The sequence below is a fragment of the Megachile rotundata genome, chromosome 16 (genome assembly GCF_050947335.1).
Source record: "Megachile rotundata isolate GNS110a chromosome 16, iyMegRotu1, whole genome shotgun sequence".
In the NCBI taxonomy this organism is placed as follows: Eukaryota; Metazoa; Arthropoda; class Insecta; order Hymenoptera; family Megachilidae; genus Megachile; species Megachile rotundata.
In genome coordinates, this window is record NC_134998.1 from 7593153 (window position 1) to 7620374 (window position 27222).

Here is a 27222-nt window from a genome sequence, read left to right on the forward strand (position 1 = left end):
AAATAAGCCATTTAATGAATAATGTATTCAAATTGGCCTTCCCTGCCGTGAACCTCTCGTCTGAATTTATCGAAACAATGCGACTCGTTGTAAACGGAACAATGTCAACGAGGTAATTTATTGAAAGACGATTGATTCCAGATTGGAAATTGAGGCGATCAATTTCCACCATGGAGATTTTGCTCTCATAAATAATTGAAAACGCCCACGCGAAGTTTCGAAAGCTTGCAAAAATAATACTGGTCCATTACTCTGGTTCTACTTCTATTTCCAAGGAAATTTAATTTAAGTTATTTTTTAAGTTTAATGAAACATTCAGAATGGTTAGCGGTCATGTGAGATAGGTCGGGTTAATTTAGAAGCAAGTATTTGGACCGTTGACAATTTCTATATTTTCAGAGTTATTAAAAGATACTTTAAGTCTAATTCACTGAAGCCCGAAATCGTCTAAATGATCAACAGCAAAAACTTGCAACCCCCGCAAAAATTTGCAAGTCCACATATGCGTCCACAAATCCACGTATATGCGTCCACAAGTCCCATAACTCATCCACCATCTTAAAACGCACTTAACCTTCAAACACAATCACAAGCATTGAACACTTATTTTTAAGCAAGAAAAAAGTGCTTCATCAAGGCATCAATTACCAATGACGTAGAGTCTCATTTGAGGAACACGCAACGTTAATAGATGATCAACCATCCGCTTCTAGAGAAGAGACACTGAACACAACCATTCCTTGGATCTCGACTGCCACGTACACACAATGTGGTACACACTGGATGCGGTTCTATTCGCAAATGACTCGTCCTGACGTAGAAACTAGCGGTCATTATTTTAATGAACGCCTCAATCGGCCTTAATTCCCTGGATTCTTCTGTTCTACCTAGGCTATGTTCTCGGCATAGAATTACGAGCTGAGACGATCTTAAGGATCAGGACCACATCATTACTGAGGTTAGGTTAGGTCACTACTTTTGGTGTCACTGTGACACTTTTTTATATGTTGTTAATTGTAATCTTATATGATTTTTGAGATTTTTACTTTTTAGTGTTGACATGATACTGTGATATTTTTGGAAATGGTAGGTGTGGCATTTTTGGTACTGATTTTTTATCGTTGTGACACTATGACACTGTGACAGTTTTCAAATATTGTTAACTGTGATATGCCACTTAAGATCGTGATTTTTTATTGTTGTGACACTATGACACTGTGACATTTTTCAAATATTGTTAACTGTGCTCTGGTATGCCACTTAAGATCGTGATTTTTTTTGTGACAGTAAGTCATTGTGACATTTTTCTAATATTAACTATGTTAATTATGCCCTTGTTTGACATTTAAGATCGTGACTTTTTACTGTTGTGACACTATGACACTTTCAGATATTGTCAGCTGTGTTGTATGACACTGAAGGTCATGATCTCTGTTGTGACATTGACATTTTTGTAAACATTAACTATGACCTTATATGACATTTGAGATCATTGTTAGTTTAACACCTGACATTTAAGATTTGTTACTGTTGTGACACTATGACATTCTCAGGTATTGTCTGTTATTTCACATGTCATAGCAAGTCACAATATTTGGATGTTATGTCTCTGTGACATTCTTTCAGATGATACAGTTGTGTCACATGTGTATTCATTCAGATGATTTCAGCCAAGTCATATGTGACATTCTTTTTGGACAATTTTAGTTATGTCACATGTGACATTCTTTGAGATGAATTTAGTTAAGTCACATGTGGCATTCTTTCAGATGAATTGAGTCATGTTACATGTGACATTCTTTCACATGAATTCAGTCATGTCATATGTAACATTCTTTCAGATGAATTTAGTTAAGTCACATGTGACATTCTTTCACATGAATTCAGTCATATCACATGTGAGATTCTTTTAGATGAGTTTAGTCATATCACATGTGACATTCTTTCAGATGATTCAGTTGTGTCACATGTGTATTCATTCAGATGATTTCAGCCAAGTCATATGTGATATTCTTTTTGGACAATTTTAGTTATGTCACATGTGACATTCTTTGAGATGAATTTAGTTAAGTCACATGTGACATTCTTTCACATGAATTCAGTCATATTACATGTGGCATTCTTTCAGATGAATTGAGTCATGTTACATGTGACATTCTTTCACATGAATTCAGTCATGTCATATGTAACATTCTTTCAGATGAATTTAGTTAAGTCACATGTGACATTCTTTCACATGAATTCAGTCATATCACATGTGGCATTCTTTCAGATGAATTGAGTCATGTTACATGTGACATTCTTTCACATGAATTCAGTCATGTCATATGTAACATTCTTTCAGATGAATTTAGTTAAGTCACATGTGACATTCTTTCACATGAATTCAGTCATATCACATGTGACAATCTTTCAGATGAATTCAGTCATGTCATATGTAACATTCTTTCAGATGAATTCAACCGTCACATGTGACATTCCTTCATATGATATCAACCATATCACATGTGCCAATAAATATTATGATTTACAGCGTTACAATGTAAGTATCCTCAAGAGACTCCCAATCTAACATAACCTCACTCAGTTACAATTTTTAAATGTTCACAAATAAGGAAAGTATTAAAACAAAAATATTACAGAAAAATAACCTTTCATCAAGTTTTATTAAATTCATAAATTATGAACAATCTTGTATTGCAAAATGAACAAGTCAAAAGAACTTCTCTCGAAGGTTAGATTTTTAAAATGAAATTTCAAGTATAAAAGAAAAGAAACCTTAATTTTTACATTGCAAGATTTTTCATTGCAAAAATTGATTACCCAGAACCAATTAAATCGTGAACACATCCACATGTAGCATATGCGAACGCTTGGGACGAGTATAAAAGCGAGTTACCAGGAACCAATGGTGCCTGATTAATCGACACCAGCCCAGTGGCTGTCGATGTTACGCTTTTTTCTTGTTAAGTATGCCTGCGATAAAAGGCAGGTAAAAAGCCCCTTATTTTTGCGCACAAACAGGTGAACAAAGAAAATAGAGAAAAATTTTAGAAAAAGAAACAAAATAAGAGATGCGGACGGACTGTCGATATTATGCGAATGCGCGGGAAAATAAATAGCAGTCTGCACGGTAACCACGTAAACGTGTCCAATCGTTATTTTCCTCTCGTCCAGGGGTCAATATTGATTTTCAACGACGCGACGGCCACGTCGCAAGCTCATGCTGCAATTGCAATTTCTTGCTACATTAACTTAACCCAATCTGATCGTCCACTTTTCAGCGGTCTTTAAAACCTGAATAAGTTTCAGGATCAGTGAGGAATAAAAGTCGTTCAAACCTAACCTAAGAGGTATTGCTTTAGAAGTGTTTGGAAATTCTTTAAAATTGATTTTGAGGATCTTTGAGGACTTACACTTAATCTAACCTAATTTCTGATGTTTTTGAGAACTTAACCTAAAAGTCGTAACTTCGGAAGTGTTCGAAAAGACAGAACTTTTTAAGATTGATTTTAAAGATGGCTGACTTAAGAATGAATAATATAATCTAACTTAAACTAACCTAATTTTTGACGTTTTTGAACTGCATTCAAAGTATATAAAATCTAACCTAACCTAAGAATAGTAACGTTAGAACTGTTCAAAAGGTCAGAGCTTTTCAAGCTTGATTTTAAAGATGGCTGACTTAGGAATGAATAATATAACCTAATTTAACTTAACCTAATTTTTGATGTTTTTGAACTGCATTCAAAGAGTCTAAAAACTAACCTAACCTAAGAATTGTAACGTCAGAACTGTTCGAAAGGTTAGAACTTTTCAAGTTTGATTTTAAAGATGGCTGACGTAGGAATGAATAATATAACCTAATTTAACCTAACCTAATATCTGATGTTTTTGAACTGCATTCAAAGAATCCAAAAACTAACCCAACCTAAGAATAGTAACGTCAGAACTGTTCGAAAGGTCAGAACTTTTCAAGCTTGATTTTAAAGATGGCTGACTCAGAAATGAATAATATAACCTAATTTAACCTAACCTAATTTCTGATGTTTTTGAACTGCATTCAAAGAGTACAAAATCTAACCTAACCTAAGAATAGTAACGTCAGAACTGTTCGAAAGGACAGAACTCTTCAAGCTTGATTTTAAAGATGGCTGCCTCAGAAATTAATAACATAACCTAATTTTTATTATTCTTGAGTTGCATTCGAAGAGTTTGAAACTTTAACCTAAGCGCTATAACATTAGAAATATTTGAGAACCCTAAGAAGTAACCTAAGTTAATTTAATTTTTACTTTGTTCGAGTTGCATCTTAAGAGTTTGAATTTTTTATTTGTGCGATATTGAAGAACCTAACCTAACCTTCGTGTCATATTAATCTTAACCCTAACTTGAAAAGTTTACAATAATTTAACATAATTTGACCTAATCTTGTAGAAGCTAAAATTATATAAAATTAAATAAAGAATTTATAAACAGACATCAAACCCAACCTAACCTAACCTAACATAGCTTCTGCATGCTCTAGTAATTTTAGAAATCGACAAAGTAGGTATCTACGTGCAAGTTCGCACGCAGTGCAAGATAATCACAGCGCGACAGATGGAACGATGTGGATACTCCATGATGTTTGCTCTTTCAGAGATAAAAATATTTGCAAACGATGCACTTACTCTCGCGTTGCATCGCCGCTGTGAAAATATTTATGAGATGAAATTATGACGTCTGATGGGAGTTTCGAGTTCGTATTCAGAAATATCGATCAATTTCTATCAATTAAGTCTAATCTTTAATTTATACTATCGTCAATTTGAATATTCTTAGTAGTGAATAAAATGTATATAACTTTAATAATTTTATTGTAATATAGTTACACTTTGTTATTTTAATTTTATATTTATTGTTGGTGGCTGGGGACTGGTCGGATTTTATTTGTGCTCCCACTTCCAAAACCCACAAATCTCTAAATTCCAAAATCCCCAAATTCTCAAATCTAAATCCCTAAATCTCTACATTCCCAAATATTCCACTTCCAAAACTCCCAAATCCCCAAATCCCCAAATTCTCAGATCCCAAAATCCCCCAATTCTCAAATTTTCAAATCTCTAAATCTCCAAATCTCCAAATCTCAAAAATTCCAAAATTCCTAAATTCCCAAATCTTCCACTTCCAAAACTCCCAAATCCTCAAATCCCCAAATTCTCAAATCTCCAACTTGTCAAATTCTCAAATCCCCAACTTCTCAAATTCTCAAATCTCCAAATCTCAAAATCCCAAAAACCCTACAATCCCCAAATTCCCAAATCTCCCACTTCCAAAACCCTCAAATCCCCAAATCCCCAAATTCCCAAATCTCCCACTTCCAAAACCCTCAAATCCTCAAATCCCAAGATCCCCAAAATCCCCAAATTCCCAAATCTTCCACTTCCAAAACTCCCAAATCCCCAAATTCCCAAATCTTCCACTTCCAATACTCCCAAATCCCCAAATTCCCAAATCTTCCACTTCCAAAACTCCCAAATCCCCAAATCCCCAAATCCCCAAATTCTCAAATCCCAAAATCCCCCAATTCTCAAATTTTCAAATCTCTAAATCTCCAAATCTCAAAAACTCCAAAATCCTTAAATTCCCAAATCTTCCACTTCCAAAACTCCCAAATCCTGAAATCCCCAAATCCCCAACTTGTCAAATTCTCAAATTTCTAAATCTCAAAATCCCAAAGTCCCAAAATCCTAAAATCTCCAAATTCTCAAATCTCCCAATCCCAAAATATCAAAATCCCCAAATCCCCAAATCTCCAAATTCTTAAATCCCAAGATCCCCAAAATCCCCAAATTCTCAAATCTCTAAATCTCAAAATCCCAAAGTCCCAAAATCCTAAAATCCCCAAATTCTCAAATCTCCCAATCCCAAAATATCAAAATCCCCAAATCCCCAAATCTCCAAATTCTTAAATCCCAAGATCCCCAAAATCCCCAAATTCTCAAATCTCTAAATCTCAAAATCCCAAAGTCCCAAAATCCTAAAATCCCTAAATTCTCAAATCTCCCAATCCCCAAATCTCTCAATTCCTAAATCCCCAAATCTCCCAATTCCCAAAACCCCAAATCCCCAACTCATCAAATCCCAAAATCCCCAAAGTCCCAGCCCTAAAAATTCTCGACCCTCCTTCGTCCAAGAAAAGTCTCCTTTCAAAATCGCCGTTCACACGCGCAGTAATGAATTTCTATTGAAAGTACAAACCATCTGTCAGATAAGATAACAGGCAGGTAACAAGAACCGTTTAGGCGTCCAGTTTGCAACGACGCTAATTGCAGCATATACAAAATTACGTAATAGTGCGACTTACCTATACTGATCGGTAAATATCCTGAAAATAACAATTCGTATTTATTCGAAAACGTTCCACTATGTTCAACATGCTGTTAATTATTTAACGTGTACCTAAACGCACTCTAAAAGAAAAGAAGTCCCTATCTATCGTGTCCATGTAGGGTGTTAGTATATCTTACAGAAGCTGATCGATTCTTCAACGATCAGCGCAATAACGTTCAATCTGTACAATTTTTACACAAGACTATTTTTTATAATTTTGATCGTTACGCGTCGAAACTGTACAATATCCATTGTTTGCAAATAAAAGAGAAGAAACAACGCAGCGATCGTGTGTGAGCGTGTGTGTGTTCAAGCGTTAATTTGATCAAAGCAATTCTGCCATGTGTCATTGTTGAAAATTGCTTCGATGCATTCGTCAACAGTCGCTGTTGACTCATAGCCGTTTGTTTAGTTTTTCAAACGATCCATTCCATCAGTCTATAAAACAAATGAAAGAACAATTCTACTCGATGCGTCGAATTTTTCGAAAAAATTTTTAAATTGCGATCAAACCTTTTTTCTACTAAGCTCTCTATGGTTTTTAACTATACTATAAATTTTACTGCAAAATTGCTATAAATTTTACTGTAAAATTGCTATAAAATATAAGTAAAAAAAATTTAACATTATTCTATGATTCATTAAAAATTTATTAAGCAATCATTTTCCTAACCGCCAATCACAAGCAACGTTAAAGCGTGGTTCGCAATAAACTCAAGGCAGTACCGTTCGCTATATGGCAGAATCCGGTACTTCTCGCACAACAAATTCATGCATCTGAGACCCCATTCTCGAGTGTATTCACAGAGAGACAGACAGAAGGATGGGGTCAAAGTAAACCAATCGAATCGATTTCACAGCGATTAATTATTGTCGTGGCGAGGGGTGTTTATTAGTTTGTGAGTGTGTTATTTGTGAATTTATAGAGACGTGAGAGACTGATATAATAAATAATAGGATCGTGTACATACGCTCTCTCGACAGGAAGCTCTGTCTCTTTGAACCTGCAACCCAAGGATCACATACGTCATACATATCGTCACACCCCGCACCCTTTGTGACAAAAGTATTTTAAATAAATAATCTTTCATACAGCAAGGTTCTCTAAATTTTTATCCTTAACATATCATTCAAATATTATTATTAACACTATAATCGTTAGACTTCCTTTTTAATTATTTACCAAAAAAAAATTTCATGTTCATACAAATAAATTTTTATTATTTTTATGAGACAATATTTTTAAGATATTACACTAACATTTTATAGAAAAAAAGAATTTTTTAAGATTCTAAAAGTATTGCCCGCATTAACACTACAATCGTTTGAACTCAATGATATAAAAAGTAATATTTGAGCTCTAAAATAAATTTAAAACGTGTCAATTTTAATTCGAGATAAAAATACGAAAAGGACGCATATAAAAAATTGAGGTTAAGATGAGAAATTTTCCCACGTAAAGTGTTTCTTGCTGTATAAAATATACATATACTATGTACAAATGAAATAAACCGCGGTAACACACGTTTTAAAGCACCACCATCACCACCATAGAAAGCTACACACAAGGGAAAAGAGACCATAAATTTTATTCGTACGCTGTACAACGTGATAAAACTTTTACGATAGTGCTCTGTAAAGGAAGAAAGAATCGATCGTGATTAACATTTTCAATTTGAAACATTCTCCGGTAAAACTGGTCACGTGCGGAAAGAATTTCGTTCCGGTATCGAAAAGATTTGAATTGATACGTTATTTGAAAGTTCGATGAATGTCCGTGCATTGTGCGCCGTGTGATGGAAAATATTGATTGTTATGAATCCTTTTGAAATTTGCAGTAGAATGGGTACAGCCATGAAATATTATGAGGAAATCGGACGTATTGTTTCATTTGTTAGAATAAAAATTATGTTGTGTATTTACTAGAAAGAAGTAGCTAATTTATTTTCATTTTTTATTTATGTTTGTGGGGTTCGATTTTTGGGATGTTTTAATTATTTCTGATGAAATTTGTTATAGTGAGTGTTTCTGTACTGAGTAGAGCAGTGTTAGGTCTATTACTGAGTATTATTTAAATATTTGAGTATTAACTATTTAAATACTTGACCATTGGAGTATGTGGATATTTCACTTTTGGGTAAACGTTAAAGTAGTTAGTGCTTCGGTAATTCAGTGCTTGACCATTCGTGTCTGGTTACCTCAAGCTTCATCTCCTTAAAAAGACCCCACGCGCCATCTAGTTTCACTCACTAGTACAAGGCACAGCCTCCCTGTCGGTAAAACAGATTACTGTTCTACTAGCTTCCCTCACCCGTCACTAGATGGCGCAAAATTATAACCTCTAAATACAAACTGAGGTACAACATTTATACGAACTTAAACATTAAATAAAAACAAGACCCTATCTCTTCAGTTCTTAAACCCATTGTCCCTTAAACCCATCTTGCAATACTCAACTTGCAATAAATAAATTAAATCAGTTACTCAACTTGCAATAAACTAAATTTTATTCTTGTGCTAAAAAAATAAAATAAACAGCAACTGACCAAAGCTAAACAAAATCGATATTTACGTATACACCACGGTAATTCTCATGTAACAATCACTCTTCCTTGACAGTCGGTAATGCAGTTGCAGCAGACAGTGATGCATTCCAATTTCACGGTTAATTAATATGCAGCTACCGGTCGACAGCACTAATACGCAGTCGATAAATCGATGTTGTGTGTTTATTTCCTAATTCACTTTTAATTATTCATGAACACGTGCGTACTGAGTTACAACTTGCTAATTATTACCGTGGTACAAGCGGCTTCATTAATGGCGCCCTATCAACAGCGATCTGTAACTTACGTAGGCGTTAATTACTGACGCCACGTTTAATCATGAGCTATAGACCCCACTGAATATCCCTCAATTATAAATTTTGCACCTGTATGAATTGATTGATAATCGAACGAATATTTTTATTCGATCACTTTTCTGTGGAAAGTTTTTGGAGGGAGGCGGCCATTTTTTTATTTTGATCAATTGGAGCCGTTTTGACCTGAGTTTCGCGCCAACTTGTGGGTTGACATCGGTCTGTCAATAAATGTGGTATGTGAAGAATACCTAACCTAATATTTCGAGTGTAGGTTAGGTTAGACCTCCAGTGAGAAATACATGAGTTTAACACAAATTTGAAAGTGTAAGTTATCTAAAACATGGCTGACCTATTCTACTGAAATTTGAAATGTACATTTCAGGATTTAACGAAGAATGAATTAACACAGAAATATTGAACGTTATGTCAATATACACAGGATCAATTTTTTCCCGGTTTCACAGAAAAATTTTGTTCCAGAAAGAAGAAAGTAAACAAAGAGTTTCGGAAATGAAGAGTCGAAAGCTGAAGGATTCCTTGAGGACCTACCTTTCGCTGGCGATCGAACTGTTTCGAGACATCGATTTCGGTGACATCTCGAAATCGCTGTCACTGCGATACAGGAAACTCTCCCGTCGTTGCGGCAGAGTCTGGAGAACGAGGCCCGCACTCGGGGAGGCGCCTCCTCCGCCGCCGGCGCCTCCGTCCAGCGTCGAGGCGCCATTTTCCACGTCGAAACTGTAAACAGGAAAAAGAAACATTTACATTATCCACTGTTTCATTTACACATTAGCAATAACTCTTGAAACACTGTGTTTTCCATTCCTTCGTTCTCTAAAATGTATTTTGAAATTTATACTTGGGCCAATTTTGGTAAATTCAAATTTAAGGTAGTCAAAAGTTTTAAAATTATTTATTTGTGAAGTTGAAAATTTAATCACAGGAAGATTATGTACATTTTAGGTTAGGTTAAGTGACATCTGAAGGTTAACTAGTTATAATTGAGGTTGATATCTGTAATGATATACATATGTGCACATTCATATGCATACGTGTTCATATGTAGATATATGTATATTCATAAGTACATGTACGTATATGTGTGTATACATATGTATATCATTTAAAATATCAACCTCAATTATTACTAGATGTATCTATGTGTATGTATATGTATACATATGATACATATGTACATGTATGTATATGTGTGTGCACATATGTATATCATTACAGATATCAACCTCAATTATTACTAGATATATCTATGTGTATGTATATGTATACATATGATACATATGTACATGTATGTATATGTGTGTACACATATGTATATCATTTCAGATATCAACCTCAATTATTACTAGATATATGTATGTGTATGTATATGTATACATATGATACATACAGTATGTATATGTGTGTACACATATGTATATCATTTCAGATATCAACCTATGAGTATATACATATACATACATACGTCATATGAATATACATATGGAGGTTGATATCTGAAATGATATACACATGTATGCAAACATATACATACATGTACATATGTACACATATGTATATACATATGACACATATGATATATATTATGATACACATATTGCTATTATAAATGTACTTATATATACTATTATGTATAGGTTATGTTAATACTAGAACTCGATAATAAATGTAAAAATTATCCTGCAACGACAAGATAGGTTATGTCTCCACCAGATTAATAATATTCTTCAGGTCAGAGTTCATGGCCCAACCTTTTCACTTCATCCATAAAATTTGAAAGTAAGCAACGAGACAAACGATTACATGCATTGTGTTTTAACTTTCTTGATGTACATCTTCATCTTCATTTTATACTTGATCTTCATTTGTATACATCTTCACCTACATCTTCATTTGTATACATCTTCACCTATATCTTTACTTCATCTTTTCTTCCAAGCTGGTCAAAAATTCGGAGCAATGTTGTGCATCAAAGTTAAATAATTGGTATGTTTATAAATCGCAGATTATACAAAACTTCCACGAATTAAATGGTCCGAAAGTAATTTTGAAAGTAACATTATAGAAGAGAAGTTCCCAAGTTGAACATTATCATAAATAGCCAGCGAATAATGGTCGAATTTCTTCGTTAAGCTAACAACGGTGTACCATTGCATCATCAAAGAGCGTCGAATTCAGTTTCTTCTGGTCCATGGCGTCTCATAAATACGTCTAATGAAGTCGTGCAGGAGACTTATTTATTTCGCGTCACCAGGGAGCGCGGTTATACTACCTTCGACCGCGCTAAGCTATATATCAAACGGTGAATTATCATTCGGGAAACAATAGAAACATACGGTTCAAAGCAACATAGCAAAATAACACGGATGGAAGAAGAAATCTTCTCGCCTCGGCGATCAAAGAAAAATTGAATTCGCTGCAGCCCCGGAGATATTTTCCTAAATGCGAAATGTGAGAAACGGGTCGGGGAAATTTGTCAGGTCAGAGGTCACGAATTTCGCCAACTTTTGTCATTCAGAAATATTATTCTACGAACGAAATTTCTCTTTACATTGCAAATTTCGAGAAATGTGGAGTTCACGGATTTACATGTTTAGCTCTTTTTTATTTGGGAAACCTACATTTTTAAATATTTGAATTTTTACGTGTACGCATTCTCAAACTGGCTGCTGAATTTTTAACTCTGGCTAGCTGAAAGGCGACGCATTTATCATTCAGTGAATATCGCGTCAAATTTAACAAAAATAAAAAAATATTTTTTAATTAAATCTACAATTTTTGATGTACGATGTATGAACATAGTGGAAAGTAATGGTAATTAATTCTTTTAACTTGGGCATTTAAATTAGTTTTGAACTCTATCTTTCTTTAAAATATTCGTTCCTTGTCGAGTATCGACTCTTGCGATGCTACAGAATACCTTAATAAATTAACAATGTGTAGTAATACAGTACTTAAATTTATATTACAGGTAGCAGGTGTTATAACTACTAATATAGCATAATTTAGTGTTACAAGCAGCACTTATAGACGATAGTATACTGTAACAGTATTCGCTTGATAAATTTAACATCCCTAATTTCTCAAGAAACTATCGCCACACTTTCTAATAATATAAAAATAATAATAATGACAGTTGACAAAAATAATATATAAAATTGTTACGAATAGCGTAAATATTTGCAACAGTATCAATGTAGTCTGGTATCGAACTGCACACCCTCATTTACCGGGCCCGTTACATTTAACCATTACTCAATGCGTTTTACGTAACACATTATGGGCGCGGCAAGCACAGACCGGAAGTGGCTTTTAATCACTACTTTATTGGCAGCTCTGCTCGAAAACCAATATTAGCTGTTCAGGCTTGGCCGGGGCTATAGATAAACGGAAAGATTGTCTAGATGTCTCGATTGTAAGTTTGCTCAACAGAGAGCTCGTTGCAACAGGTTTTTAGGTCACGTGCAAATCTCTGGAAAGCCTTTTATCATTGATAATCGTTGTATTGCAGCTAGCAATATTCCGTCTTTATTAATATCGACTATTAATCTTTTCATGGACGAAGAAAAGAAAATAACGAAGAATTGAAAATTTCTATGACTGTTTATTAAAGTTTATGCGTTGAATAACAAGGTCGCGGCTTATGCAATCGCGTATGGTGATCGTTATCGAAAGCAGGAAGACGAAACGTGTTTTCTGGTCAAAGATTACGAAACGAAAGAATGTTAATTAGGCTTGAGTAATTAGAGCCGTTTAACGAGCGAGTTGATCCGATCTCAACGATTATTAGCCGTATAATTGGTTGGAATCACGTTAAAACGCTATTCGCACCTCGGAACTTAATTCTTCGGGAAAGAAGAGTAGAAATACAAGAGAAAACACTTAACAAAGTACTTTTCAGAGAGTGCTTAACCAATTTAAATTCCTAAGCGAAAAGAATCACGAGGGTGCCATTTTGATGCGCTATTTCGAACTGCGCATGCGCACGGTGTGCAAGTATGGCCGGCAAAGAACGGTTTAAACCTACACCAGTATTTGTAATAAATATTTTGTCATTTCTCCGTAACATCTGTATTTTCTTCCGATAGTTTGTCATTTCTTTATAAGTTGACAGGGTGGTAAATTGAAGAATAATATTCTGAAAAATTTAGAAACTTGAAGATATCAGACTTTTAAATTAGAGGAAACTTGTGTATATGAAATTTCAAATTTCAAAATTTGTATTTATACTTTAACTAAAGTATAGATAAGGACATTTACAAGAGGCGACAAGGAAACTAGTTTTTAGAGAGAGACAGAATACAACCAATTTAAATGCCCAAGCTAAAAGAATCGTGAGGGTACCACTTCGACGCGGTATTTCGAACTGCGCATGCGCACGGTGTGCAAGTATGGCGGCCGGTGAAGAACGGTCTAAACCTGCACCAGTAATTTATTTGTAATAAATATTTTGTCATTTCTCTGTAACATCTGTATTTTCTTCTGATAGTTTGTCATTTCTTTATAAGTTATTTGTAATAATCATTTCAGTATGCTTAAAATATATTGTGCAGAGTAATTTTATGTCTTTCCTCAACTTTTCTATCTTGTAAAATTGAACACTTCGAAAACTAATATTGCTACAGGGAAAATTTATGACAAATTTCTAATTAATTCGAGCTTGATTTTTAGCTCGATTGTACAATTTAAAGGAACATTGCCAAATATCAAAGGTGTGTCTCCTGTATTTCTATATTTTGACACCATGACTAACAAGAGCCATATTGTTATAAGAGTACATTGCTACCAATATATCTATTATTACTAAAATAGCCCGATCGCCATTCAATACAATCGAAAATATCCCCAACAATAATTCATCAATACCCATTTATAGCGACAGATATCTCACGAGACCCTCCAAACAAGCCATTCCAAACTTTCCACCAAACTCCTAGAGGCTGTTCCCCTTGAATAACCTATTCACCAATCCCGACGCGATAAATTCAAGGTTCTACAAGCGTAACAGAGTAGCCTAATTTTCCCAAGAATCGTTAAATTAGCAAATCGAGATCGTATGGGGTTCCACAGTCGTTAAACCCAACGGTCCTACTGCTGGTTGTAAATCTCCCTCGATCAGGAATCGCACTGGCGTGATTAGGTTAATTGCGCATGTACCTAATCATCTCTCTCTCTCTCTCGCTCTTTCTACGACGTTCTATGTTATGGATAATTAAAAGGAATCATTGGCCGACCTCATTTTCTAATGGCTTCTTTCGATAGCGAAATGGCGGACGCTTGATCGTTTATTAGATTGCGAGATCATAAGAAATTGATCGCTTTAATTCATTGTACTTAAAGTCGCTATACTTCTAATTTGATTAATGTTCGTTCAAGACACTTTTACTTCGCATTCTTTTAGAAAGTTTAAGATACTTTAATTTTCGATAACTGGATGAGGAAAGGTAGGTGCGACAGTGCCATCTGGTGGTGACGGACGGAACTAGTAATAATGGTAGTTCATGACGTTTGAGACTATTTTTGAAGTCATCTTCTTTTGGAAGAGATATTATGATCAAAGGGTGACGTAATTAGGTAGGGGCCAATGGAGACCAAAGCTCACATACCAAAGCTCACATTGGCAAGCTTATAAAGCTGATAAAGCAAATTCCTAAGTTTCAATATTACATAAATTCCGTATTCAACAATCCACACAAATGACAATTGGACCCGAATTACAAATTGAATTTTATCAAAAATCCGACTATTTGTCACAGTGACATGTCTCCTTTATAGAAAAGGCGTGATTTTTATCCTGAAAAGAGAACTTACGGAACAGCGACGTAGACAAGTTTAGGATGCGGCTTAGCTCTCGCCAGCATCGAGACGCAACCGCTGTGCCTCCTAAACGACGTGACCGGAAGTGTCACCCTCATCGTTCCTGAGTCTCTGCGTGCCAATCTCGAGGACACCTCGTGTGGCACCAGAATAGCGTAGTCGCTCATAATGGGCGTGTTAGGTCCGTCTAGGACCGCGTTTCCATCGACGATTCACAGGTCGTCAAGTCTCAATCTTGGATCATCCGACGTTTAAGTATATATTTACTTATAGTCTGATGAGTTTGCACTCGTGTGGGGACTTCAGTTCTTGTTGGCACTGTGGGAGCTCAATAGATCAAGGGACAGAGATACTGAAGAGGTTAATTTGAAAAGTTACGCTGGTGTTTACAGTTTGACTTTATGTCTGCCCTTTCGATCTGATTCTGCGCGTTTCGCCGAATTAAAAGTTGTTTCGCTGCTGATTAAAACGAGTCTGCGTTGTCTTGCTGGGGGTGGAGATTAAGACGGAAAGGTGGCTTTGAAATGAAGATTAGGAGGGAGGAAATTAATATAAAAGTGGGACGGTGGAATAGGGATATTACCGGTTTGAGAGACGTTACATGGTTTTTATAGGATTTTACTAACTTTCTTTTTATTCGATATTCAGGTTCATTAGTATCCATTATTATGGATCAACTTTTACATAGGTAACTTTTAGATAGATCTGGTAGAGTTTTAATTGAGCTGGCAAACAAGAAATTCTTGGTAAAATATTCTTGGGCTAGGATGCTTAAGAACTACTCTGGTGATTAAGTAGCGTGGTAATATGGTAATGTTACAGCGTGATAATGTCATAGGGTAGCCTTACAACATCATAGCATCATGTTAACGTATAAACATGGCAATTATAATGTAAACATAGCAGTTATAATGATGTGGTAGTGGTGCAACGTTAGCGTTATATGATGACCACACATGGTAGTGATGTATAGATGTCAACACTAGTCGGTCCCTAAAGGAAACTATACATTCATAGGACACTTGATATACTAGCGACGCACTCGTGACGCACTTTTGACATACTAGTGACGCACTCGTGACGCACACTTGATATACTAGTGACGCACTCGTGACGCACACTTGATATACTAGTATAGGACACCTATACTTCGCCATAGTCCCCAGAGTCTCCACAGTTCCAGACCCCTAGATTCCCTATATATCCACAGTTTCAGTCTCCAGTGCCAAGTTCGCTGGGACCTCCACAGTCCACAGTCCCTCGGATCCCCAGGTCCCCACATCCCCACATTCTCTACAGTTCCCGAATTCCCCAGATTCTCACAGTCCTCGGAATCGCCATATTTCCTAGCTTCCCAGAATCCCTACGTTCCCTCGGATCATCACAGTCTCTACTGTAGACAAGCCAGGAGTAGGCGCGTAGGTCGAGCCAGAGTAAAAGAAGCCACTCGCTCCACCTATCCACCGTGAACACTTCCAGTTACATTTCGGCAAATAAGAATAATGACCATAACTGCTGAACTTAATTCGCGCTGTCTCAAGACGTTTGTCGACTGTCATTTTTGGTCTAATTGGTGTGTGAGCCAATATACCGAAATGGTGTTCATTTTTCTATTCAATAGTAGCTCTAACCTAGGTCAACTCGTGACATCGGTAACTGTCCTAAGGTCAATAATCCTAGCGTTACTAACTAGTGCTTATGTGGTGTCAATAATCCTAATATCAACAATTCTAGTATTAACTATCCAAGCACTAATAATCCTATTGCCAATAATTCCACTGCTAATTGTCCTACTGATAATAGTCCTAATCGTCAATTTCTATTCTAACCTACCAAAGTACCTCTACCTCAGTTTCCTGCACCAACCGGTGAGTCGGCACCGGTACACCCCAGTGTTTACTCATTTGTCTCGGCGCCATTCTTGCGAAGGGTCAGCGTTATTTACGGTACTTCCACGAAACTTTTCCGCGGGAAATGAATTTTCCGCCCCGGAGAGAAGTAACGAAGCAAGATGAATTTCCTTCGACCAAGCCGGAATTCCGAGCGTCGCCGTCGATGAATCTCATTTAACAACTGTTGTACACTTCATTTGTTCCGCACCGCTACGAGCCGGTGGATTTGAATTTAAAATGAACAAACGTTCCCTTTGCATTCTTTCAACGTTGCTAAATTACTTCACGCAATTTGCTCCGCATCTTTCGTGGAATTTATCGGACGAACTTTCAACGGTAATAGTAAACGATAAACATGCGTTTACGATCTTCTTTGTTCGGCCGTCGGTGAAGCCGACCGATTAACGCGTATATATCAGGAGAAATTTTCCGTTCGCTGGATGAAAATCAAGAAAAATGTCCTTTATCCCTGTCGTGTAAACTCGTTTGCTCGGGGAAAATAGGAAATCTTGCTGGGACGGCGAACGCGTGCTCTGCAAGCTAACAGCTACCGTTTTATCCTATATACGTTGGTCAAATTTAAGAGTAACGCAAATTCATTGCGATATCTTAATCGATGTGCAACAATGGACGATTTTCTTTTGAGAGAAACTGGAATTTTCCAATATATAAGGATTTGGAGATATTAGGATTTTGCGTCTAAAGTTTTAGATATTACTCTATGAAGGATATTACTCTGAAGATTTTAGAGTGTAAATAATTCGGGATATGGAAATATTTCAAAAATATTAATTTTGTGATGTAACAATTTTGGATAGCAGTATCCTTGCATGTGTCGGACCTTTACGTTCTAGATTTCAACACCACCATTTTGAAGCGTAATTCAAGAATTGAAAATTCTGAAATCCCTTGCGTTCTTCGAACAAAATAAAAGAAAGACACATTGTGCGCATTTTAGAAAAAGACGCTTTTCGATTCGAGAACCCTGAATCAAGATTCGAATAAACTTTTCCAGACCAATGATCCGTGAAAAAATACTTCTTGCGCTTCGTAATACTGTATTTTCTTTTTACGACGCACGATAAATCGGATGCAGGTCTGGATTTGCTGTTAACTTCGCAGGGACAAAGCAATTTCAATTTCTGTTTCCTGCGTCGAGACGAAACGACGCCTGTTCAACTTCATTTCCTAGGAACTTCCTTTCTGTCTTCCGGGGGTAATTAAAGTAAATCGTCCGGTGCAATTAGTCGAGTATCGAGCCGTCGAATACGAACGCGTTACGATTGTCCTTCGCTTAAAATGCAAACTTGAAGAACACTTTCTCTTCCGTGATAAATTATAGATTTTGGTGTATTTAGTAATTTTATAATTCAAGCTTTTTGAAGGATCAGAGATAGGTGTTCAAGGAATGAAGAGAAATAGTGACATTGATTTTTTCTGTATTACTGTGCTTCAAAATTAATGCGTTCTAGAATACTATAACTTTACAATGTAACTTTTTATGTTATCAAGTATACAAGGTTATACTATCACTATCACGCTACTGTATTACTAGCAAGCGATTGTGGCTAACCGTTGCGATCTACCGATATCAACCCATGAGCCAGCGCGCGACCCATCTGTTTAGAGCTACTATTGAATAGAAAAACGGACGCCTTTTCGGTATATTGGCTCACACACCAATTAGACCAAAAATGACAGTCGACAAACGTCTCAAGATAGCGCGAATCGCGTTCAGCAGTTATGGTCATTATTCTTATTTGCCGAAATGTAACTGGAAGTGTTCACGGTGGATAGGTGGAGCGAGTGGCTTCTTTTACTCTGGCTCGACCTACGCGCCAACTCCTGGCTTGTCTACAGTAGAGACTGTGATAATCCGAGGGAACGTAGGGATTCTGGGAAGCTAGGAAATATGGCGATTCCGAGGACTGTGAGAATCTGGGGAATTCAGGAACTGTAGAGAATGTGGGGATGTGGGACCTGGGGATCCGAGGGACTGTGGACTGTGGAGATCCTAGCGAACTTGGCACTGGAGACTGAAACTGTGGATATATAGGGAATCTGGGGGTCTGGAACTGTGGAGACTCTGGGGACTATGGCGAAGTATAGGTGTCCTATACTAGTATATCAAGAGTGCGTCACGAGTGCGTCACTAGTATAACAAGAGTGCGTCACTAGTATATCAAGAGTGCGTTACGAGTGCGTCACGAGTGCGTCACTAGTATATCAAGAGTGCGTCACGAGTGCGTCATTAGTATATCAAGAGTGCGTCACGAGTGCGTCACTAGTATATCTAGAGTGCGTCACGAGTGCGTCACTAGTATATCAAGAGTGCGACACTAGTATATCAGGTTTGCGTCAGGAGTGCGTCACTAGCCTATCAAGTGTGCGTCACTAGTATATTAAGAGCGCATCACAAGTGCATCACGAGTGTTAGGTGTCAATATTCATAGACTTGTAATCTTGCAAATCCACAATTTTTCAGATATGTAGGGAATCTGAGGGTTGGGAACTGCGGAGACTCTGGGGACCATGTAGGTATCCTAACCTTATAGATGCCAGGGAATATACATATTGAATGTGGGTATGTGTGGACCTGGGGATCCAAAGGATTGTAAAGATCCTAGCAAAGGCATCTGAAGACTAGAACTATATCTTGTGGACTCTATTCACGATGATGCATATAACTTTCGAACCTCATTCCAACGAGTGACTTGACACGTGTACCTCCGTGCACATCAAAATGGCGGAAGAATAAACCGAATACACAATGAATTTTTTGTAACTCAATGAATCAATCTCCAAGTCAAATCCCTGTAGAAACTGTTTGACCATTTGTCACTCAACCGACCGAACCTGTGAGTAGGTAATAACATTTGGACGGCTATCTGTTCAACAACGTAACTCGTAACAAAGCTATTCATAGCAACCAGAAACCATAAAGACCGAGCTTTTATCCATCGTCGCCACCGTTTCGCTTTCAACTTCTAATCTGCCGCTTTCTAATTTTAATGCAACGGGTTCCACATGCCTGCCTCCATTTAACCGTCAAGAGTCTACGTCGTGAATCTTTCACGGTCCCCCATGAAACTCCAAATTTACCGCGTCACGGTTCCATCTTATACTTGGCGGATGCTTTAGTACCGAACCACCTGGAACTTTTTCCATTTCCATGGAAATCTTGCTTGGTAAGGACCCACCTTATTCGTATACCCTACCTCTTCATCTTCATGTTGAAAGGGGAAGCGGTGTTTAGGGTTCCAGGGTTGATTATTACCGAGGGAGACCAATCGAGACTATTGACTGTTATTTCGTGTTCATTGCTTTGGAATATGGTAGCTGTTTAGAACTTAATTTTTAACTTTTCAATTTTAATATTACTTGGTAAAAGGTAATAGGTGTGTAGGTATTAAAGGGTGCAATTTTTGAAGTATGAAGAGGTTAGGTTCTTTCAGTTCCACACTTTCAGTTCATGGAAAGTATCTTTGTCAACTTGTGACACTGTTAAACCATTATTCAGGTTGCACTTATAATTTTGAAAAATAAATTGTATGTCATGGTGTAATTTATAAATAATGAAGAGGTTAGGTTCTTTCAGTTCCACACTTTTGGTTCTTGGAGGGTATCTTTGTCAACTCGTGACACTGTTAAACCATTATTCAGGTTGCACTTATAATTTTGAAAAATAAATTGTATGTCATGGTGTAATTTATAAATAATGAAGAGGTTCTTTGTGTTCTACATTTTTGGCTCCACAGAGAGCAATTTAGTCAACTTGTAAAATTACAAAATTAAATATTCTACATCTTACACCTTGAACCTTTAGAAACTAATGTATCTTCACATCAAATGGTACAGTTTATTAATTATGAAGAATTTAAATGAACTGAATTTGAGTATAATTTCAGAAGATACGAAGCTACGTCTCCAGGTTTATTATTGTGAATGATAATCGTATCAGAGAATGATCGTTCAAAAAATTCTGAAATTATCTTTAAATCTGTTGTCAGAATATTTGTGAAAGATAAAGCGATATTTTGAAGATAGAACAAATAATCGTATATTGCGAAGAATATTATTAAACATCCATTATCGAAGTCAGAGCAATAGGATATTATATAGTAATGGCGTATTTTACGGGAGATAATCAATCAACGTCTACTCTCTTTACTCAAATCTTCTATTTCGAGAAACGCGTTTCCTGCCCATGTGGACGAAAGTAAAGATTCTGACAGTTAATTTGCCGCGGATAGAGATAATCAATCACTTCGTATTTTCACTTAAAATTGTATAAGCCGGTATAATTTTACATTTGATTTTTTCTCGCTGATCTTTTATTTCCATTGACATTTAATAATTAACATTTGAATTGAAATTTCTGTCAATTTTAATGCTAATGAATTTCAATGTAATTAATTTTGATGAAATTCGAAATCTCCAAGTATCGACAGGTTTGAAATAATTATTGAAGCAGATTGTCTCTATTGTCGACACACGTCAAAATCGGAAATCGTGAGAAACGTGATCGATAATTATGCCGGCGTCCTCGATACACTTCGATCAACGTCAATGTTTGCATAGATATGGAAATCGACGCTTGATAACGCGAAATATTACCAGTCGAATACAAGTTTCAAATTTCGTATTTTCGGAATAACTCGAAAAAGAATTCTCGGAAACGTAATATGTTCGATTCTAAACATCGACAATTTCCACGAATTTTACTGTCGTAAAATTTTGGACGAAACACCTGTTGCAATATTTTCTGAAATTGATTATAATTTTCAATTACATTCGTCATTTTTATCAAATAAAGGTCGAAACTAAATCGAAATATTACGTTTCGCAAAAGTGCTGCGAAAATGCGAAATGACGTGATAATGAATATACAATACGTTACGTGAAATCGTTTTCATGTTAATGCTCAGACTTATCATTAATTGCCGTATGAAACTGATAAAGTGCCGAATCGCAAAATACCGGGAAAAAGAAGTATTACAGAACGAGATAAATATACGAATATACGTATCCTGAAATTCCGATAAATACGTCAATAAAAAATTATCAGATTCAAGTGATTAAATATTTTTATCTATTAAATTGTTCTCAAAATTTCAGTACTGACATTTTATTAAAAATTTTCAAGGTACTGAAACGATAAAATTTCTAGTTACTTAATTTTCAATTTTTAATTTCTAATTTTTAATTTAGTTTAAAAATTCTTATTTTTAATTTAATTTAAAAAATTTTACTTTTAATTTAATTGTAAAATTTGAATTTTTAATTTAATTTTAAGATTTGAATTTTTTATTTAACTTTAAAATTTGAATTTTTTATTTAATTTTAAAATTTGAATTTTTAATTTGATTTTAAAATGTGAATTTTTAGTCTAATCTTAAAATTTGAATTTTTAGTCTAATTTAAAAATTTGAATTTTTAATTTGATTTTAAAATGTGAATTTTTAGTCTAATTTAAAAATTTGAATTTTTAATTTGATTTTAAAATGTGAATTTTTAGTCTAACTTTAAAATTTGAATTTTTAGTCTAATTTAAAAATTTGAATTTTTAATTTAATTTCAAAATTTCAATTTTTAGTCTAATTTTACAATTTGAATTTTTAATTTAAATTCAAAATTTCAATTTTTAGTCTAATTTTAAAATTTGAATTTTTAATTTAACATTAAAATTTGAATTTTTAATTTAACTTCAAAATTTGAATTCTTAATTTAACTTCAAAGTTTGAATTCTTAATTTAACTTCAAAATTTGAATTCTTAATTTAACTTCAAAATTTGAATTCTTAATTTAACTTCAAAATTCGAATTTTTAATTTTAAGTCTAATTTAAAAATTTTTATTTTATTGTTACTTCAGTATATTTTGTTACCAAATATTTTAGAATGTAATTTCAGCCCAATGTTTTTACAAAAGAACCTAAATTCAGTAGAATAATAAAGCGTTATTGACATCGAAAATTTGTGATTCAACCGTACTTCTTTAGGTAAACCAATCAACAACTAATTGGATTACCAAGCTTCGTTCTTCTAATACCAAAGTCGATCAGTTTCCATTAAACGAAGTCGAACATTTCGTTGGAAAATAAATTGTTTATTTGTATCCAGTACGTTGAACCAGCTTTCAAAATATCGTCTCGCTCGAACCCGTGACAACAATATGTCGATCTGACCCAAACACTACCGACAAATATTTGCTTCGTTTACCACCTCCTATTTCTACAGCTTGTCATCCTTGATTTACACTTCGGTTCCTCCGATTTGACAAGAAACGAGTTTTCTGTAGTTCAATCGTTTTCAAATTACAACCTTAAAATTTTCTACCAACTCTTCAATACTTCTTAATCCACAAAAATTTGCGTTCGAACAATATTTACAGGTATAATTAAGAAATAGTGAAAGAAATTTCAGTTTCATAGCCTAAGTTCATCATTAAACAAATTAATAAAAAATGCAAAAATTAGTAAACCTAACACATCAATTTTTAATAACAAACGTTTAGAACCTAACTAAATGTACTTGTAACAAAAGAACCTACGATACAACAAATTAGTCCACAAAAATTTATGTCACCACAATCTATCCAAACTCAGAAATATGAGAAACCTAACCCATCCTCCACAAGTCAATAAAACCGAAATAAACCTCAGCCTACCATCATATCTCAAAACACCTCCACCTACACTTACACCTAAAAGACCAGGAGCAACAGATGAAATAAAAAGCAAGGATCAATACAGTCCACATAGTCCCAAGTCCTCGAAAGGGCAGACATAGAAACAGCGAAAAGCGAACCTAAATTCGGAGCTCTGAACCCGGCGAGAGATACTTCGAGCACAGATCACTTCACAAAGATCACCAATGATCACGCAATTCCAGAGAACGCACGAAACGTTGGCATACGGGTAGCCACGCATGAACTGCGGCACCCGCGAAGCTAGCGACTGGTAAACACCGTAGACTAAGGCTGGTCCTGGCGCGTGTCCTGCGCCAAGGACACTGGCACGTTGTACGCGCGACGAACTCGCGACGAGCGATCCTGTTTGGTCGCGTGCTGCCCGTCAACTGACGGCTGTTGCTCGTCGTTGGATATACACGGCCCGACTGTGTGCGTATAAAGGGTGTCGTACATGTAACCGATGGTCCAATCGAACGGATTGACTCTATAAACAAGGTGTTCTGGTGCTTTGAAAACACATTTGCTTGGACAAGGTATTTTTGTTCGGATATACATTATTATGGTTGTTTCTGTTGTATTTCAGACGTTTTCGAATTTTGCGTTTATTTTGATAATTCGGAGGGAATTGTAATATCGGTTGTAATTGATGGAAGTTTCATTGAGTTTGTAGGAGATGTACACAGGACTGTTGGACACCGGACTTTTTATTTTAGGTGTAAGAACGTTTTTGTTAATTTAGAAATAGTTTAAAGTGCAAATGTAGAGTGTGATATTAGGCAGCGTGGAAGTAGAGCAGGGAAATGTAGGATGTGGTCAGTGCGAGGCGTGGTCAATATGGGGCGTGACTATGAAGCGTGATTATGAGATGTAGAATATTGTGTTTACCTCATATGAAGAGTAGAAGTATTGTTTTACTTCATATGAAGTGTAGAAGTATTGTTTTATCTTATATTAAAAGGTAGAAGTATTGTTTTTCCTTATATTAAAAGGTAGAAGTATTGTTTTTACTTATATTAAAAGGTAGAAGTATTGGTTTACCTTATATAAATATGTGGAGGTAATTGTTATGACCATTATCAAGAATGGAGATAAAGGATGTGGTCAATGTGGGAAGTGGGAGTAACGGGCGTAGCCAATATGAAACGTGGCAGTAAGAGGCGTGGTCAAAGTATGGCGCGAAAACATGGGATGCGAGTAGTACGGGGCGTGGCTACCAAGAGGCGTGGAAGGTAAAGGTTGTGACTATTATAGGGCGGAGGTAAGGGGTGTGATCAATGCGAGATGTAGGAGTGTGGGATAAGGTTAGTGTGAGGCGTTAAATTATTGGGTATGGTTAATGTGAAGTGTAAGAGTACAAGAGGAGAGTCAATGTGGGACGTAGTCAATATGGGGCGTAGTCAATATGGGAGGCGACTAATATGGGGCGTGACTAATATGGGGCGTGACTAATATGGGGCGTGACTAATATGGGGCGTTACTAATATGGGGTATAGTCAATATGGGGCGTTACTAATATGGGGTATAGTCAATATGGGGCGTTACTAATATGGGGTATAGTCAATATGGGGCGTGACTAATGTAGGGCGTGACTAATATGGGGTGTGACTAATATGGGGCGTTACTAATATGGGGTATAGTCAATATGGGGCGTTACTAATATGGGGTATAGTCAATATGGGGCGTATCCAATATAGGGCATAGTCAATATGGCACGTGACTAATACGGGGCGTGACCAGTACGGGGCGTAACCAATAAGGGCGTGGTCAGTACAAAATGTAGTCAATATGCAACGTAACTAACATGGGGCGTGACCAATATAGGCGTAGTCAACGAGGCGTAGTCCATATGTAATATGACCAATCTGAGGATTAACCAATGTGCACCGTAATCAATATGGTACGTGACCAGTATGGGGCATAGTCAGTACAGAGCGTTAGTATGGTGCATACAAGTATATGGAAATAAGGAGTAATATCAAACGTGACCCACACGACGCATATTAATAATCATTACACCATGTTTAACATTACGAAACAGAACTATGAATTGCACCAACACATAAAAAAGAAATATCTCCCCATCACATTAGAAAATCTTCCCTCACAAAGCGTGGCAATATAATGAATATCTCTATGAATCCTCTCTTTAATGATCGTGGAAGCACAGTCGTATACACCCAAGTATAAAAGTGGCAGTGTAACGAGAGTACTCCATCATCACACAGAAAGCAGCTTATGCTCAATGGACGTCGCGCGTCGCAACGATTCCACCCTATATATCCGCTCGGGCAAATACTACGATTTTTACCGACTTGTCCGATAAGCAGCTCCAGAATACAACCGATACCAGATTAGAGGCTGACAATAAGCGGCTCGTAGTGTGCTCGAGGATTTAACTGGATGATGGGATCGAAATTCGCGTGTGCGGTTTCTGGGGTTACTTTGGGATAGAATTTGCGGTTACGCGAAATTCATGCGAACCGGGACTTCTGTAATTTATATCACCGGGGGTTCGAGCTGTTAGTTGCGAATTGTGGAAATGGAGGGTTTAAATTAATGCGAAAGAATTTGCTATTTCTGGGGATCGAAAGTTTACTGAAATTACTAAAATTTCTATATAAATGAAATGTACATTTACAGTGTACTACACATGTTATTTTTTCCGACATACTGTGCATATCGATAAATTGGTAGCTCCTTAAATACCTTAAACTCTAACCTCCAATGAATTCTAAGTGTACAAAATTTTGTTCGTAAAACACGACGTAGAATATCGGAACTTTTGTGACGACCTAACCAAACATGAGATAAGATCGATAGATAACGGAGGAATTTTTAGCAGTTGGCTGACGCACACGTTCAAAATTTAAGAATAATAACGAACTCGTCGGATATCCAGGTACTCAGAGAAGATTGAAGAGAACAATTAAGGCCTCCGTTCTTAAACGTCTGGCAAATAAAAGCCTGAAGATTAATGGAATCGGCGGGGAATCGTAACGGTGTTTAATGACGATTTTTCGCGAGCCGAAGTTGCAGGAAACTAAAAGCCGATACGAGGAAAATGAACGTGTCACGCTCGTCTAATTACGTACCACGGAAACTCCTTGTCTCGTCATTATGAAATTCATTACACAACCGTGCGCCCGAAGACCTTTTATTAGTTAATAATGGAAGAATTATGAGAACGGTCACGTCATTGTCTCGAGGCTGCGAAGAGCCTTCGAATCGGAAGCTTCTTTTTTTCAGAGACCGACCGTCGAAAAAATAGTCGGGTTTAAAAACTCGTTTAAGTCATCATCCGACTCGGACAGTTCCAAGCCAAATATTTATCTAAGCTTCGGGTTTCCCGTGGAATCAGTTTTTCAAAGACGTTTCGGTCCGTTGATTAATTTTAACTTTAATTACGTTTACTTTGAATTAACGCCAATACGAATTTCCAAACAGGAGACTTTCGAATATCCGAACAATATTTACCGAGATAAAAATCTTCAGTCGATATTCGATTTTCCATGCTGTTTGCCGTAATCGTTGAAATCGAAAGGAAAATACGTTCCGACGCGACGTA

At 36.2% G+C, this 27222-nt stretch overlaps 1 protein-coding gene across 21 annotated transcripts in view; it reads right to left on the reverse strand.

The window, feature by feature from the left end:
• The window catches only part of dnc (phosphodiesterase dunce), a 437944-nt gene that overhangs the window by 67281 nt on the left and 343441 nt on the right, over window positions 1-27222 (reverse strand). For 15 of the 21 annotated variants that reach the window (XM_076540894.1, XM_076540886.1, XM_076540887.1 and 12 more), the window contains 3 exons: window positions 9788-9976; window positions 7347-7379; window positions 6350-6370 (listed from right to left, as the gene is read on the reverse strand). In XM_076540894.1, the coding sequence (XP_076397009.1) occupies window positions 6350-6370; window positions 7347-7379; window positions 9788-9976 (243 nt within the window). Of the gene's footprint in view, window positions 1-6349; window positions 6371-7346; window positions 7380-9787; window positions 9977-15067; window positions 15426-23773; window positions 24040-27222 lie in introns of those variants that run through there. The other 6 variants (XM_076540900.1, XM_076540882.1, XM_012283910.2 and 3 more) reach the window with 5 other exon arrangements.